Below are 13,708 nucleotides of genomic sequence, written 5' to 3' on the forward strand. Positions count from 1 at the left end.
CGTTTTAAAAACATCTCACTAATATGTTGTGAAATGGTTTCAAACGCGTTATAGCATGACGTTTTTGAATAACATTTTGAAAACATTTCAAAAACATTTTCAGTATTTTTGAGAGATTTAGACATTATTCTTATGATACGGCATAAATGAGTGCACAATGTTTTTAAAACGTGATGACAATATTTCATTAAACATGTTCTTGCATAACATTCCTGCAGCGTTTTAAAACAGCTCACTAATATGTTGTGAAATGGTTTCAAACACGTTATAGCATGACGTTTTTGAACATTTTGAAAACATTTTCAGTATTTTGGGAGAGATTTAGACATTATTTGTATGATATGGCATAAATGTGTGCACAATGTTTTTAAAACGTGATGACAATATTTCATCAAACATGTTCGTGCACAACATTTCTGCAACGTTTTAAAAATATTTCAATGACATGTTATGAAATAGTTTCTCTCATGTTATAGCATGACGTTTTTGAATAACATTTTAAAAACATTTCAATAACATTATGAAACATTTTTATAACGTTCCAAAAACATTTTTGAAAAAACTATTTTGAAACCTTATGAAAATGTTTCGAAAATGTTTTGTGTTAACTGGGTTCCCGTATACCCATTGGGCACTGGTAATTTTCTTTGTTTATTCTGGCTTCGTGGCCCATATGTTCAAGAAAGGCAGCTTGATCGGTGGTGCTCATGTCCAGACTGGCGTAATAGCTGGAAATTCTGGGTGGCGTTCACCCTCGCGCCAGCCTGCGAGCAAACATCCCTAACACAATGCCACCCATAACAATGGCTATTTCACCCCTTGGTCGCGAAGAGGAATATGTTTGGGTCTCTAATTCCATTTTCTCCTCTTCGATTCAGAAGTATTTGGACTGCTTCAACGATATCATCTTCGTAAAAAATGTATTTTATGTCCATTATCTGCATTTTTGTATGGAAGTCGAACGGATTTCAAGCTGAGGTCGGCGGAATGAATCTGCCAACCTCCTTCGATTTCAGTGAATTCTTACATGGCTTTAGAAGATTTATCGTGAGAGGATTCAGTGAGGAGCAAAGTGAGACTCAGTGTGAATATGGTTTTCGGAGTTATTACGAACGATGACGACTTGAGCAATATTTTCATTGACCGGCTACGTCGGAGAGACCGCAGTTGTATTTTGCCCCATATTTGTAACGTATTCATTTTAAAACTGGAAGTGAGTGCGAACAGTGTGCATTTTATTCGTGTCTAATTGTGATTGAACCCATATTACTTTGTTTAACAGATACACTTACCAGACCATCATGTTTGTTTTGGGAAATACACAGTCGCCGAGTGTGCTGGGATCTGATGGACGGAAGGGCGAGATGTCTGATAGTTGTGACCTCCCTACTGTTCCCGAAACTCCGTCGACAGAGATTATACATGGAGTCTGACCAATACCAAAGTCTTCCAATGTGCCAGTCACCCAATGTGCCAGTCACCAGCTGCGATTCTCACACAAAGACAAAGATATGTGATAAACATAACACACATCACTTTTCATTCCATGTTTAAAATATAACTCATAATAATTAGTTTTTAATAATATTTTCTGAATTTATTTCATGTTATTCTCTTGGTTTGACACTTACAGATCACAGTCTGCAAAAGTGTTCAAGACTTGAGCACAAGTTTCCTGATGACACAATTTCCTGGATGTGTCTCACTTAGATGAGACACCGATCAAGCTTATAGGATAGATGAGACATTGTTTGTTGCAGCAGTGACTGAGCACAAACCTGCAAATAAACCATCTTTACAGTGTTGGACCTGAGGGAAGATTGTCAAGACCTAAGGTTCCTTGAATCTGCAAGTGAGGCGCCACACTAAAGATGTCACTTTCTCATGTGAATTGTGGGGAAAGTTTTTCCTTATCAACCAAACGCTGAAGGAACATGTTGCTAAAGTACACAAACAGACTGTGTTGTCAAGTGCAAGGTTTGCAGTCAAGTTAAACATTTCGGGGTATCCTGGTATGCGCGAGCATGTTAAGAAGCATGCTGGCGAGGAATACAAGTTTTCATTGGTAAAATGAATGACCATGGCCAGTTGTCAGATTCCTAAATACATAATTTGGAAACACGAATTATAATTGCCACTATATCCATACCACCTTTGCTTATTTGAAGTTCATTTGTTTAGATTTAGTAATCGAATTTCCTCAAATCTCTTTTTCTGGTGTTAGAGATTGTAAATTCTTGTTGATGTTGGAAAATACTTGTGCATGCTTGTAATGTCTGTTTATGTGACTTTGTGTTTTGAAAGTAGTAGGAAGGATGTTTGGCTAACCAGGTTAGCTATGTGATAATGGCAAAGATAACTAACAAATAACTACAATGATCTGTATTTTAATGTTGTTTTTATCAACCATGTTAACTTGTAATAAAGATAAATTTACAGCGATATATAAAGTTCAAGTGTTTTATTCATTGACAAATATGAATATGACTTTCTTTGTCCAATGATAATCAGTAGATAAAAATGTCTGTTATTTTCTGTTTATGTAAGACACAACATCACATGTCCAACTTTACAATTCCCATATTTACACATTATGAAAGTACATATGTAAAAACATAACAGATTCAACACTTGGACATCTGTTCATCAGTGGGCGAAAGACCAGCTCTTATTAGTCGCTACATATTGCTTTCCTTGACTTTGTGGGTAGCTCCAAGACCAGGTTCATGCAGACTTGACATACCCTGCTAGGGTTTCCTCACACAATGTAGCCTACTGGGGGCATCAAACAAGTCGTCCTGTAATAGGAATGAAGAACACTTTTAGTGGAATGCAATGTGTGTGTGTGTGTGTGTGTGTGTGTGTGTGTGTGTGAGTGAGGGGTTTAACTTTGACGGAAGAGGACCAACATTATTATACTTGAAAATATCACACCAATACCTCTGCAAGATAGCAATCAGTTGAAAATTCAGATGATCAAATTGTTAAACCCGTGGAATCACACTGTAAACCATGGTGCACTGATGAGTTAGTCATCTAAACAATAAGCTACCACACTGCTAGATTCTACATATTTAATAAAACTATTAATAGTAAAAAAGTAATGGTAAACAAAACTGTCGGCCAGTGTTTGTTAGAAAACGCCATTAGTTAAACATATATAAATCTTAAATGTCAAACAACACCAGCCTTCCTAGTACGGTGTGGGACTTACCTGGTTGGATCTTGTCTTACAATGCTCTCCCCACAGATCTTGGACGTGTTGACATGTAAACCCACTGGAGGGAAGGTTGACATTTCAGCCAGTGACAGAAGGAATTTCTTGAACCTGTAAAAAATAAGAAATAAAGCAATTTCATGAAGTTAAGAGAGTTGCTTCCTTATGGATGTTGGTCATATTACAATGATCTGTAGTCCACTGAGGAAATTCTAAATCAACTCACCTATATACCCATCTGTATCATCCTGCATCTGTCAATAGCTGATATCCCTGGGTCATCACACGCCTGGAACCACTCACGAACCTGAAATGTGTTTAATATCTGTATACCAAGAGTCCAACAGCATGATTAGTATACCATAATTTCAACAAATTAACATGTTAATCAACGATGCCAAATGCATGATCATCATATATTCTAATGCAAGTTGCACCTGACTACATATGAAATAAGTTACATATTTGCACAATAATTGATCATGCACACCTCTTAAGTAGTTCAAAATTAAAATCAACAACATATCCTTTTATCAAGTTGTCAGCTGAAAACAGCTGTAAACCAACATTCCCGATATTCACCGTAATTTCACGCGACACAACTGTACTCGAGATCTAAACAAAAACAAGTTCACTACTACATATCAATTAGACACAACATGCTAACACTGAAAAAATAAACTGGTACCAATGTGCGATTTGGAGAAATCATACCCGCCTCGATTAACTTTCAGCCTGCATTAAAGTCAAAACTTCAACCCGGAATATACAAAAGATAATACTCACCTTGTCACTTGTTTGGTTTCGTCCGCCATTTTGTCGTACAGTGTTTTTCCGGAAATGGTGTTGTCACTCGACTACGATCAGTTTTTGACGGATACAGCCGAGGTAATTATTCCGCTGCATTCTACCGAGTTTCGCATAGCGGCTGTACGCGTGTTCCGCCAACGGCCGCTGTCAAATCCGATAGTACCTATTTTTGTTTGTATATAAACTGCATTAGATTGGAATACAGACGCTATGCTACCAATACGCCATCATTATGATCTCATTCAACGCTTTTTCGTCACATAGATAGGAGGGCCTGAACTATGCAAATTACGTTAATCCACGAACTACTTTCACAAAACTCCATACACGCCATGCGAATCCTACAACGTTAACATTTCATTGATGACGTCGTCGCGAGTTTACATTGTTTGTAAACAAACATGGCTGCCCCCATTCTCAAAATTTGTGATTCTGTAAGAATTGATGACACAGGTCGTTACTGCAGTAATTGACCTTGGAAAACATGAAACGGAGTACTTCGTTCAAATTGAAGGTACGGATTATCAGGCACCACTGAAAGGCAATCGTCTAAGGAAGGTACCAACCAAGGATTTCGATCTATCGATCACAATACAGACGACGAATCGATTCCGTTAGGTATCAGAAACTGATATTGATGAGGTGATTACCCGCAATGAAAATAGAAACACAGCTAAAAAAAACGTCCCCGATTTTGTTGTTCTTTTTAAGATAGAAAGATTTTATTTTAAGCATGAATTATGTTTGCACTGTATGAGCGACTAGTCACAACCATATGCCGCCGTCATGAACGACCTTCACCTTCACCTTATGCATGATGCTCGCTAAAGGCTCGCATGATACAATTTTTATTGCTAACATATGATATTAATGATACGGAAATACACTCGGTTAGTAATCTCTATATATCCAAGTTCTGATGTAATAAAGGTTTGGCAATGATGTAAAAGAGGCACGAATTCTCAAACAGCAGTTATCATTTTAATTTTTTTATAGGAACACTACCTGTATTACATCGGAAGTACTCACATTCTTCTCCCAAACCATCTGCACCTAGTTAACAGGTATGGAAAATAGTGAGGTCCACTTGATTGTCGCATGAGTGAGAGTTGTGGGATACTATGTACTCCTTAGAGTACATGTATTACTATTGATTGATAGTTGGCAGTGATTATAACATCATTGAAAACTGAAGATTTAGTTAAAGTGTTGACAACCAATCTGTTGGATTATGTCAATGATGTAATGATTGAGGTAATATTCTTACCATCATTAACATTATGACTCATTATGTTTTTATGGGCATTACATGAAGATACGCCAATCTGAATTGGCCAATGAGATATTTCTCAGCCTCGTCTTCCACGTCTTCTACTTGATGTGCTGGTATCCAAGTACCGTCAATTGCGTCCTCCCATTCTTTCACCAGCAAGCGGGATGGCTCATCCCCACGCCTACCATTATAGAGTGTGAGTCTCGCAACCACAAGGGACCGCAACCATGTATACTTTTTGACATGGAACGGTTTGTTGTAACAAAGGCGTGTTAATTCACTTCTAATGTAATCTTTCAGTATTTTGAGAGCATCTTTGTCGGGTAGATTAGTGGGTCTCCTTGCCTTGTCCAGCGAATTAGCCATCTGGCAATATCTTGACTTTGAAAACATTTCGTGTGCCCGAAATCCATAAGCATATTGGAATTTTTCTATCCTGCATGGTTTCTGTGTTAGACTCTTTCGGGCTTTAATTGTCCTTTGTATGATGGCATTTAAATTGAGCTTTAAATAGTCCATGCTTTTCTTGACCATTTTCCTCCTCTTGTGTGTGCATTTCGATGGCTTCTCGCAAGTTTGGCAAATTTGTCCTACAGACCATCTCCTCCGGAGTAACAGGCTCAGTACACAGTGTTTTGAACCGTAAGAAAAGCCTTGAGAAGCTCTCGCATTTCAGTCATTACACATGTTTTTACTTCCTTGATATTTCCGATTTCCTCAAACAAAAGTGGCGATACCCGACCTGTTGGATTAGCCAATCAGTCCTACAGAGTTCACCCACTTTAGTGTCTCTAAATTTAAGCATAATTTCTTCTCTGATTGTCGAATCCTTGTGTAAGTCAGATACTGCTAGATGTTTTACAGGTATTGGGTCAGCAACATATTTTGAGCACGTTTCCTTCTGTTTATATTGTCATGTATCTTGGGTTGTCGTTCTCTCATGAATTTCGATGGATTTTCAACTTCTTCATTTTTTATTAGGTTCAAATTGAATGCCACCATGCCTTCTCTTCGTTTATGATAAAAACAACCTGCCTGTTTCTTTTCTGATGTGGTTAGGATTTCTTTTACCTCCTCTTCCATTTTGTGTACTCTTTGAATGTGGCGTCTTAATTTCCCCCAAAAAAGTCTTCTTGCAATAAATACAAAATCTGTCTGGTTTCTGTGAAAGAAAAACTTATATACAGTGTACTGGAAAAAGTACAAGAGCAGTGCATGTAGGATAAGATGCAAAAAGACAAATAGTTTTGAACATGGGCCTAATTCTCCTCCCAGAACCACATTCAAATATAATAAAAAAATGAGGACTATATCCAACTCTAAGCTAAGTCCAATTTAAAGTACATAATCAACTACTGTCTGCTAAATATGCATATGCTTTGAAATTTGGGCATTGTTTTTCATTTTGTTTACAAGTTGAAAGAAGTCATGAGAACTCTCTATGTGATCCGGTGCATTCAAAATTATTGTCTCTGTTTTTCCTCCTTATGACTTCCAATGATAATTTAAAAATCTGCACTTTTGTTATATCAAATAACATTTACATTATACCTAATAATTCTAAAGTGTTGCTTTGTCCCTTTTACAAAGGAACCGTGAGACCTACTTTCATTGCATATCAAATCTCAAGTGTTGCCATGCAATGTTATCAAACTACTGTTGTAACTGTAGTACTGTTCTAAACTGGGTTGTTCTCTGCTCATATTCTCAATTGGTTACTGTTACAATCAATTATAACGCTAAATAAATAAACATTTAAATTTGGATTGTTTTTGTGTTCGTCACTTTCATCCTGCAATATTTCAGAGAGATATTACTTTTGTCTTGTATGATTATTGAACTTGTACTATAACATGACTCACTTAATGAATAAAATTTTCTTGTTTGAGTGGCATTTAGAAGTTGGTGTGATGAACAACGAGGAGAGTTCTATGGATATACAACTTATTTAATAAAATATGAGCGTCATTTCGGTGTAGCTACTAACACCGTTATCAAGCAAATGATGTACAATACTAAAGGCAAAGTATATATATACATAGTAAAGTTGAACAGTAAGTGATTGATGTTTGTACAATTAATGCGGTTGATGTACAAGGTGTTTACACAAGAAGGCAAATGGTACGCAAACAGAGTAAGCTATGGGGGGATTATTGGGAGGAAGCCAGTGATATGACAGACAGGAGAATAATGGGATTAAGATTGCTTGGTGATGAGTTGGATGTAGGCAGTGGGGATGTAATATCCTTGGTCTCTGTTCAAGGCCGGTTGGAGTCTGTTGATGTGAATGGCTTCTAGTAGCCTTCTGATCTTGTGGTGGGTGTCATTACTGATGAGTACACTGATGCTGTTCCATAGGATGTTGTGGTCTGGGTGTGGTCAGAGATGGCGGATTTGGAGTCTTTCTTCCTCACAGAGGATTGATGCAACGACCCATATGTTAAGGTAATAACGTTACCATAACTGAATTGCCAGCCATCTGTTACCATAACTGAGTCTTATATCACTTATATATACATTATGGTTGTGTGTGTGTAATGTGATTACCAAGGCTAGCATAGTGATGTCCTGCATATGTATGCGCGTGTGTGCAATAGTACACATGTGCAGGTATTTGTGCACATGTACATGCCTGTGTAGTGTTCTTGTGTGCGTTGTTATTTTCTCCGGGAATACTTTTGAGGGTGAAGGGAGTATTGTTATTTCACAGGGTGTACACGAAGTGTGGTCTCTCCAACTCCTGGAGTATTGTTCTGCTTTGCCACACACATGGAGCTTGAGGTATAATGAGGTCTCATGAACATTGATCACTAATGTATTAGCATGTATGAATATATGAAACCTGATGCGAAAATAACGTGTCACAATTTAATAATGGAAATGCTATAGGCCTAATGTCCAGGAACTTTTTGCATTGTGGCCAGATTCAACAATTTCATTGAGAAAATTCAACATTCAATTATCATGAAAAATGCTAAGGATGAAATATGAAGAAGAAAAATTCGAGAACGTAAAATTTGAAATGCCTTGCCAATGGGCAGGCGTTGCCAATGCAATCGTGACCATTGTAATTGTTTGCATATGTCAAAAACCTCCCCCTCTAAAACAAATAATAAATAAAATAAAATGAATTAAATAAATATCTATATATAAAAATAAACAATATTTTAATTAAAAACTAAAAATAGTAACTTTTTAAAAAAAGAAATAAACGGACTATTGCTGTCCCAAGCACTCTTTCACCTATGAGGAGATGGATGGTCGTGTTCGTTTAGTTAGGGCTTAAGATGTCACGACGGATTGGACTAGCATGTACAAACATATAGGTAAATATAACACATAAAAATACATCCGATAATAGATTTCGATAAATTTCATTTATTTCAATTAATACAACTTACACTATAACTGATGAAAATATACCATCTCCAGGGTTTGTGAAAAGAACAAACGGAAAAAGTTGACTGAGGAATGAAAGAATATTGCTTTACTCCGTAACATTGATTTTTCAGCTATTCGCAGCGAGAACCAAGATAAACGAAGGAACGTCCACGCCAAACAGGTTTCATTAGTCGTAGAAGGCAAACTAGAGTTGAAATTAGACGAATATCTCTCATATACAAGTGGACAGGCTGTTATCATACGTCTCTTCCTGTTGACTCTTCTCTTTGTGCTTTTAAGGACGCCTACTCCAGCGGTTTTCTCCCCAATAATATGGCTACTGAAAACAGTGCTGTTAGTCTTGGGTGTTCATCTTCTGAAGACCATCCGTAAAACCTTCTGAGGCTGAAAATCCAAGCAAAACATGTCACTTATACATTGGTTCTATTTCTACCCAGTAGGCAATTAATATGTAGCTGATGGGAACTATCTATATCAGTATGCATTAAAAGCTTTATATATGTACATATTCACAATATCCAATTGACGTTAGGTGGGTACTTCGTCATGTCTTAATAAACCGTAACCAGTACCCACGAAACCTAGTCAACAAAACCATCAAGATCACCCTTAATCCAAAGACAAACCACCACGTCAGCAATCAGTCCCGTTCATCATCAGCATACCATACGTCGACACAACTGGGTACCATATCCACAGACTACTTAAGAAGCTAGCCAACACAGATGTTGTGTTGCAGAGTGGCACATCAATTCAGCACATTCTACAAACCAACAGTAAATCAGCTACCAGCAACAAAGAAGACCCTTCAAGCGTTGCCCACCACATTCAATGCGAGTGTGGCGATTTGTACATAGGTGAAACGTCGAGGCCCCTAAACCTGAGAATCAAGGAACATCAGACATCTGTGAAGAAAAAAGACTCCTAATCAGCCATTTCCGACCCAAGTCCATCCAAACCATACCATCCTTTGGAGCAACATCAGCATCCTTGAAGCCAACCGGTCAGATTACAAGATAAGAAAACTCTTAAAGGCAAGAATTGTTATGGATATCACGTTCTTCATTGTGATGGACACGACGTTTCGGAGTATATTCTTACTCCATCATCAGAAGCTGACATCCTTTATATGTATCACTAAATGCCGTTGAGAGACTCCATGAAAACTCTTAGAGGCAATCAACATCAAACGACTCAACCCGACAACCAACAGAGATCGGGGCAATTACATCCCTACAGTTTACGAACAACTAACCAAGGATAATCAAGAATATACCTTCACCATCATTTATTCATCTGGCTTCAACCATGTCCGTAATCACAAGCTCGGTTATGTCAACACACTGTACATCAACCGTTTCAATAGTATAAATAGAGAATTTTATTTATTACGCACGTCTTACATGCATTAAATTGACAAAATAGCGTATTTTCTGTTATTTTTATGTTTTCAAACCGAAACCGGTTTCCTAAAGAGGTTGCGGAAGGTATTGCACTGTAGTACACCATTTGCATGACGTCACACTGTAATGACGTCACTACCTTGGTAACCGACGTCACGATGCATGTCAGTTGTCATCGCCTCGTACAGGCTCCTACATTAAACTACTCCGTAGCACCCCGTTCTTGGTTTTCAGTTGCTTCACTCGGCTAACATCACTGGTTGAAACATTGCGTTTATGTTTTTCGACAGATATAATGACTCAGTTCGACTCACAATTAAACAGCGACACGGCGACGTTTGCAATGTTAAAATTCCCACAATTCATATAAGTTGTAGAATGAATGAATTCACGTGTATGTTATGAATGAAAAAATAGTTGCGTCAGAACGTGACCTAATTGAGAGGTCATCGGTTATCCAATCAAATCGTTAGAATCTCAGGTCAAGTCGTTACGACACAGGTCAACACGATACGATACTCGTGTGACGTACGAGATTAGGATGCAACTACCCATACGTTGACCACGTGGGTAATAAACACAAATACCCGTCATGTACGTACGTATATATTTCTCCTTGTGCATATGTTCTCAATCATTTGCTTGATAACGATGCTAGGATCTAGACCGCATCTACAATAAAGGAGTCTATATCTTCGACAAAAAGAAACGTACAAAGACAAAATCAAGGTGAATGAGCAACGTAATCCATATAGTATTGTATTTCCTCCTGGTAAGAAGGAACCAGAGCCACCAGAGCCAGCTTGCATGAAGTATCAACGACTGTAGACAGCTGACGCTTTGAATACATATATGTACTTTATAGATGTTGGCTGTGACTTTGTTCTTTAGCACAACAATCGGTCTGATCACCCGAGCCTATAAGTCTCTTTGTACAACAAGCACCTGGGCCCAATTCGAGCTCGTATCTTTATCGAACTTGTATTATTATTACTTGCTTACTTTGCTGCCAAAGCATTGAGACTATCACAGTCCGGGAACACCTTCAGGCGTTTCTGCCAAACAGACGTGGACTGAAAATAATCACACAGTTGTTCAACTGTCCAGTCCATCTCCAACTTCATTGTGTCTCTGGAACAACAATCATTATACAATCAACGTTGAACTAAAGGCACACTTATACCAAATTGTCTATGATCAGCGAGTAATATCACGCACTTTACACAATAACGTGGGTATTAAAAGTCATGTCAACATACCAAAACGGCAAAGATCGTTGCGCACGATATCGGTTACTTGATTGCCAGGCCCAGGTACCTGTATTTTCTCACCCTTATTGCCACTAAGGTATATATTTGACTGGTTCTATAAATCGGTTAAATCGCTTCCCAGTAACCTATCATGTTGGTTCAAAGAATGATTATGAGGTCGTCTTCGGCAACAAAGTTAACTGCATGTTCATGTAGCCCACGGCAGTCTCGATGCTTAAAGTGATAACTACTGGGCTGTATTTTAAGCCAGTGTGCAAAGCATGCAATGGTGTTATTTCTTGTCCTTGTTGTCTGATGCGATATTTATAGTGTTAATCATTGGCCTGTCAATCAGGCCAAGACTTGATTTAACAACATTCATTCAGACACACTAAAGACAAGAAAACATCAATATTAAAGACATACATTGGTGTTATTTCATCATTAAAAAGTGGGATGATGTATGCTTGACAAGTTCTATAAACCGGTTAAAATCGGTACCCAGCGACCAATCTTGGTCGTTAGACGTGACAGAAAGGACCTGAGGCCAGGCACTGCAACACGGTTAACTGCATGTCCTTGTTGCCAACACTTGACTTAACAACATTCATTCAGACACACCAAATACAAGGAGACTTAAAACATGCAAATCATGAAATTATCTTGTTTCATCATTAAAACGTCAAGTGAAAGTGAGAAAATACCTCTGCAAGTCGTCAAATGGAAGTTTAACATCCTTGTATCCGCCAATTGCCATCAGGTTGCCGGCATGAAAAAAGTCCGCCAAATATGTCGAGATAAACTGAATGGGAACACCATTGTGTTACAAAAAGTAAAATAAGTGAGTTAACGTTTAGTATCGAATCGGCAACATACGAGCCAAGGTTCATGCAGTTATATAATTGGCCCCCAACAACCTCTGCTATTCTTCATGTGATTATATCGGTATGTTGGTCAGAACAGTTCCTGTATTTGGCGACACGATGATCATTATGATGTCAGACACGGGTTTGTCTGGTATGATTACTAACAGTAGGATTACTAACAGTAAGATTACTAACAGTAAGATTACTAACCAACATTTTGCTCGTTCAACAACTAACAAGCAAGGATGGAATTTGTTTTTGTGTGACTATATTTAACTGAGAAATATCAATGCTCAGCTGTGCCGGTTTCTTTCAATACCTTTTCGAGGATTTCCTGGGCTCCAGGTTCCCGAAATGTTGCCCAACCATACGTGTAGACAGCCAAACACCCACCAGGCGACAGCACCCGCTCAACTTCCCTGTAAAACTCCGGAATATTAAACCAGTGTAAGCTACTCGCAGCAGTAACCAGATCTACCGAATTTGGATCAAGGAACGACAAATATTCCGCCGCCGACTGTCTGAATTCCAAATTTGCCACATTTTCAGGCGCTTGTTTCAACTGTTCCTCACTGACATCAACTCCGATAACTTTCTCAAAACGGCCCACCAAAGGGAGAGTACTCTGATGTCCTGTTCCGCACGCAACATCTACTGCCAGCTTGAGTTTTCCTCCGCCGGCTTGACAGAATTTTAAGATGAGATCCAACACCTTGTCAGAGTAGCGAGGGCGAGCCACAGCATAGATCTTCGCGTGTTTCGCGCCCTCGAAAAAGCGATGGCTCATCGTCTTTAGCAGGTTTACCCAGACACGATACAGGTGATGTGACAACCGCAAAGTCCTTCAGTCTACTGATCAGGTATTAATTTAAAACACACATATATAGGCACACGCGTCGCGGTTCAACAATTTGGGTCTCGGGAGATGCGTAGCTGCGTTTAGGTGATACAAACCATTTCGGCTTATAAACGTTTTAAGTGCGGGAACATCAAACCTAATTATAACCAGTGTCTTCATGACTGCTGAAATGGTAGATAACTAACATACACATATTAGGACAGCTTGACGTTGTGCCTTGTCTAAAGCTTACGTGTGGATTGTATGCATTTGTTTGACAGTGGTGAGAAACTAGGGGTGGGCGATAATACCCGTTAATCGGTATATTGCAATTCGAACTTCGCAATACGATTTATTGCGGTACACTTTTCGCGAACCGCTTCACCCGATACGAGCGGCAATCTCCGTGACCATGATCGGTAATTTCATGATGTAGTTAAAAATACTCATAAGATTTGTATTTCCTTTATATCATTATACATTTATAGTTTTGATAATGTTTATTAGTATAAATACTCCATTGATACTTAAATGTCATTTTCAATATTACGACGTTTCTTTTGCCTTTCAATATATAAAATAATTTTCAGATTGCGTAAAAATGTAAGCTTACATTTTCATGAAAACTTAACTTTTTTTCCCGTGCAGA

At 38.3% G+C, this 13,708-nt stretch overlaps 1 protein-coding gene, 1 long non-coding RNA gene and 1 pseudogene across 2 annotated transcripts; all 3 read right to left on the minus strand.

The window, feature by feature from the left end:
- Positions 1-604: 604 nt before the first annotated feature.
- Positions 605-6,912, minus strand: LOC124289946 (annotated as a pseudogene).
- Positions 2,677-4,096, minus strand: LOC124289954. Its single transcript, XR_006901800.1, has 4 exons — positions 4,004-4,096; positions 3,444-3,524; positions 3,215-3,328; positions 2,677-2,798 (listed from the first exon to the last, which is right to left on the minus strand). It is a non-coding gene; the product is annotated as an uncharacterized LOC124289954 (long non-coding RNA).
- A 1,858-nt stretch (positions 6,913-8,770) lies between the features above and the next one.
- On the minus strand, positions 8,771-13,008 carry LOC124289947 (putative methyltransferase DDB_G0268948). Its single transcript, XM_046726617.1, has 4 exons — positions 12,541-13,008; positions 12,060-12,157; positions 11,108-11,236; positions 8,771-9,086 (listed from the first exon to the last, which is right to left on the minus strand). The coding sequence occupies exons 1-4, from the start codon at positions 13,006-13,008 to the stop codon at positions 8,987-8,989; spliced, it is 795 nt and encodes a 264-aa protein (XP_046582573.1). The 3' UTR covers positions 8,771-8,986.
- Positions 13,009-13,708: the final 700 nt, after the last annotated feature.

Source organism: Haliotis rubra, unplaced genomic scaffold, assembly GCF_003918875.1.
Source record: "Haliotis rubra isolate DU_JTF1 unplaced genomic scaffold, ASM391887v1 Scf452, whole genome shotgun sequence".
NCBI lineage: Eukaryota > Metazoa > Mollusca > Gastropoda > Lepetellida > Haliotidae > Haliotis > Haliotis rubra.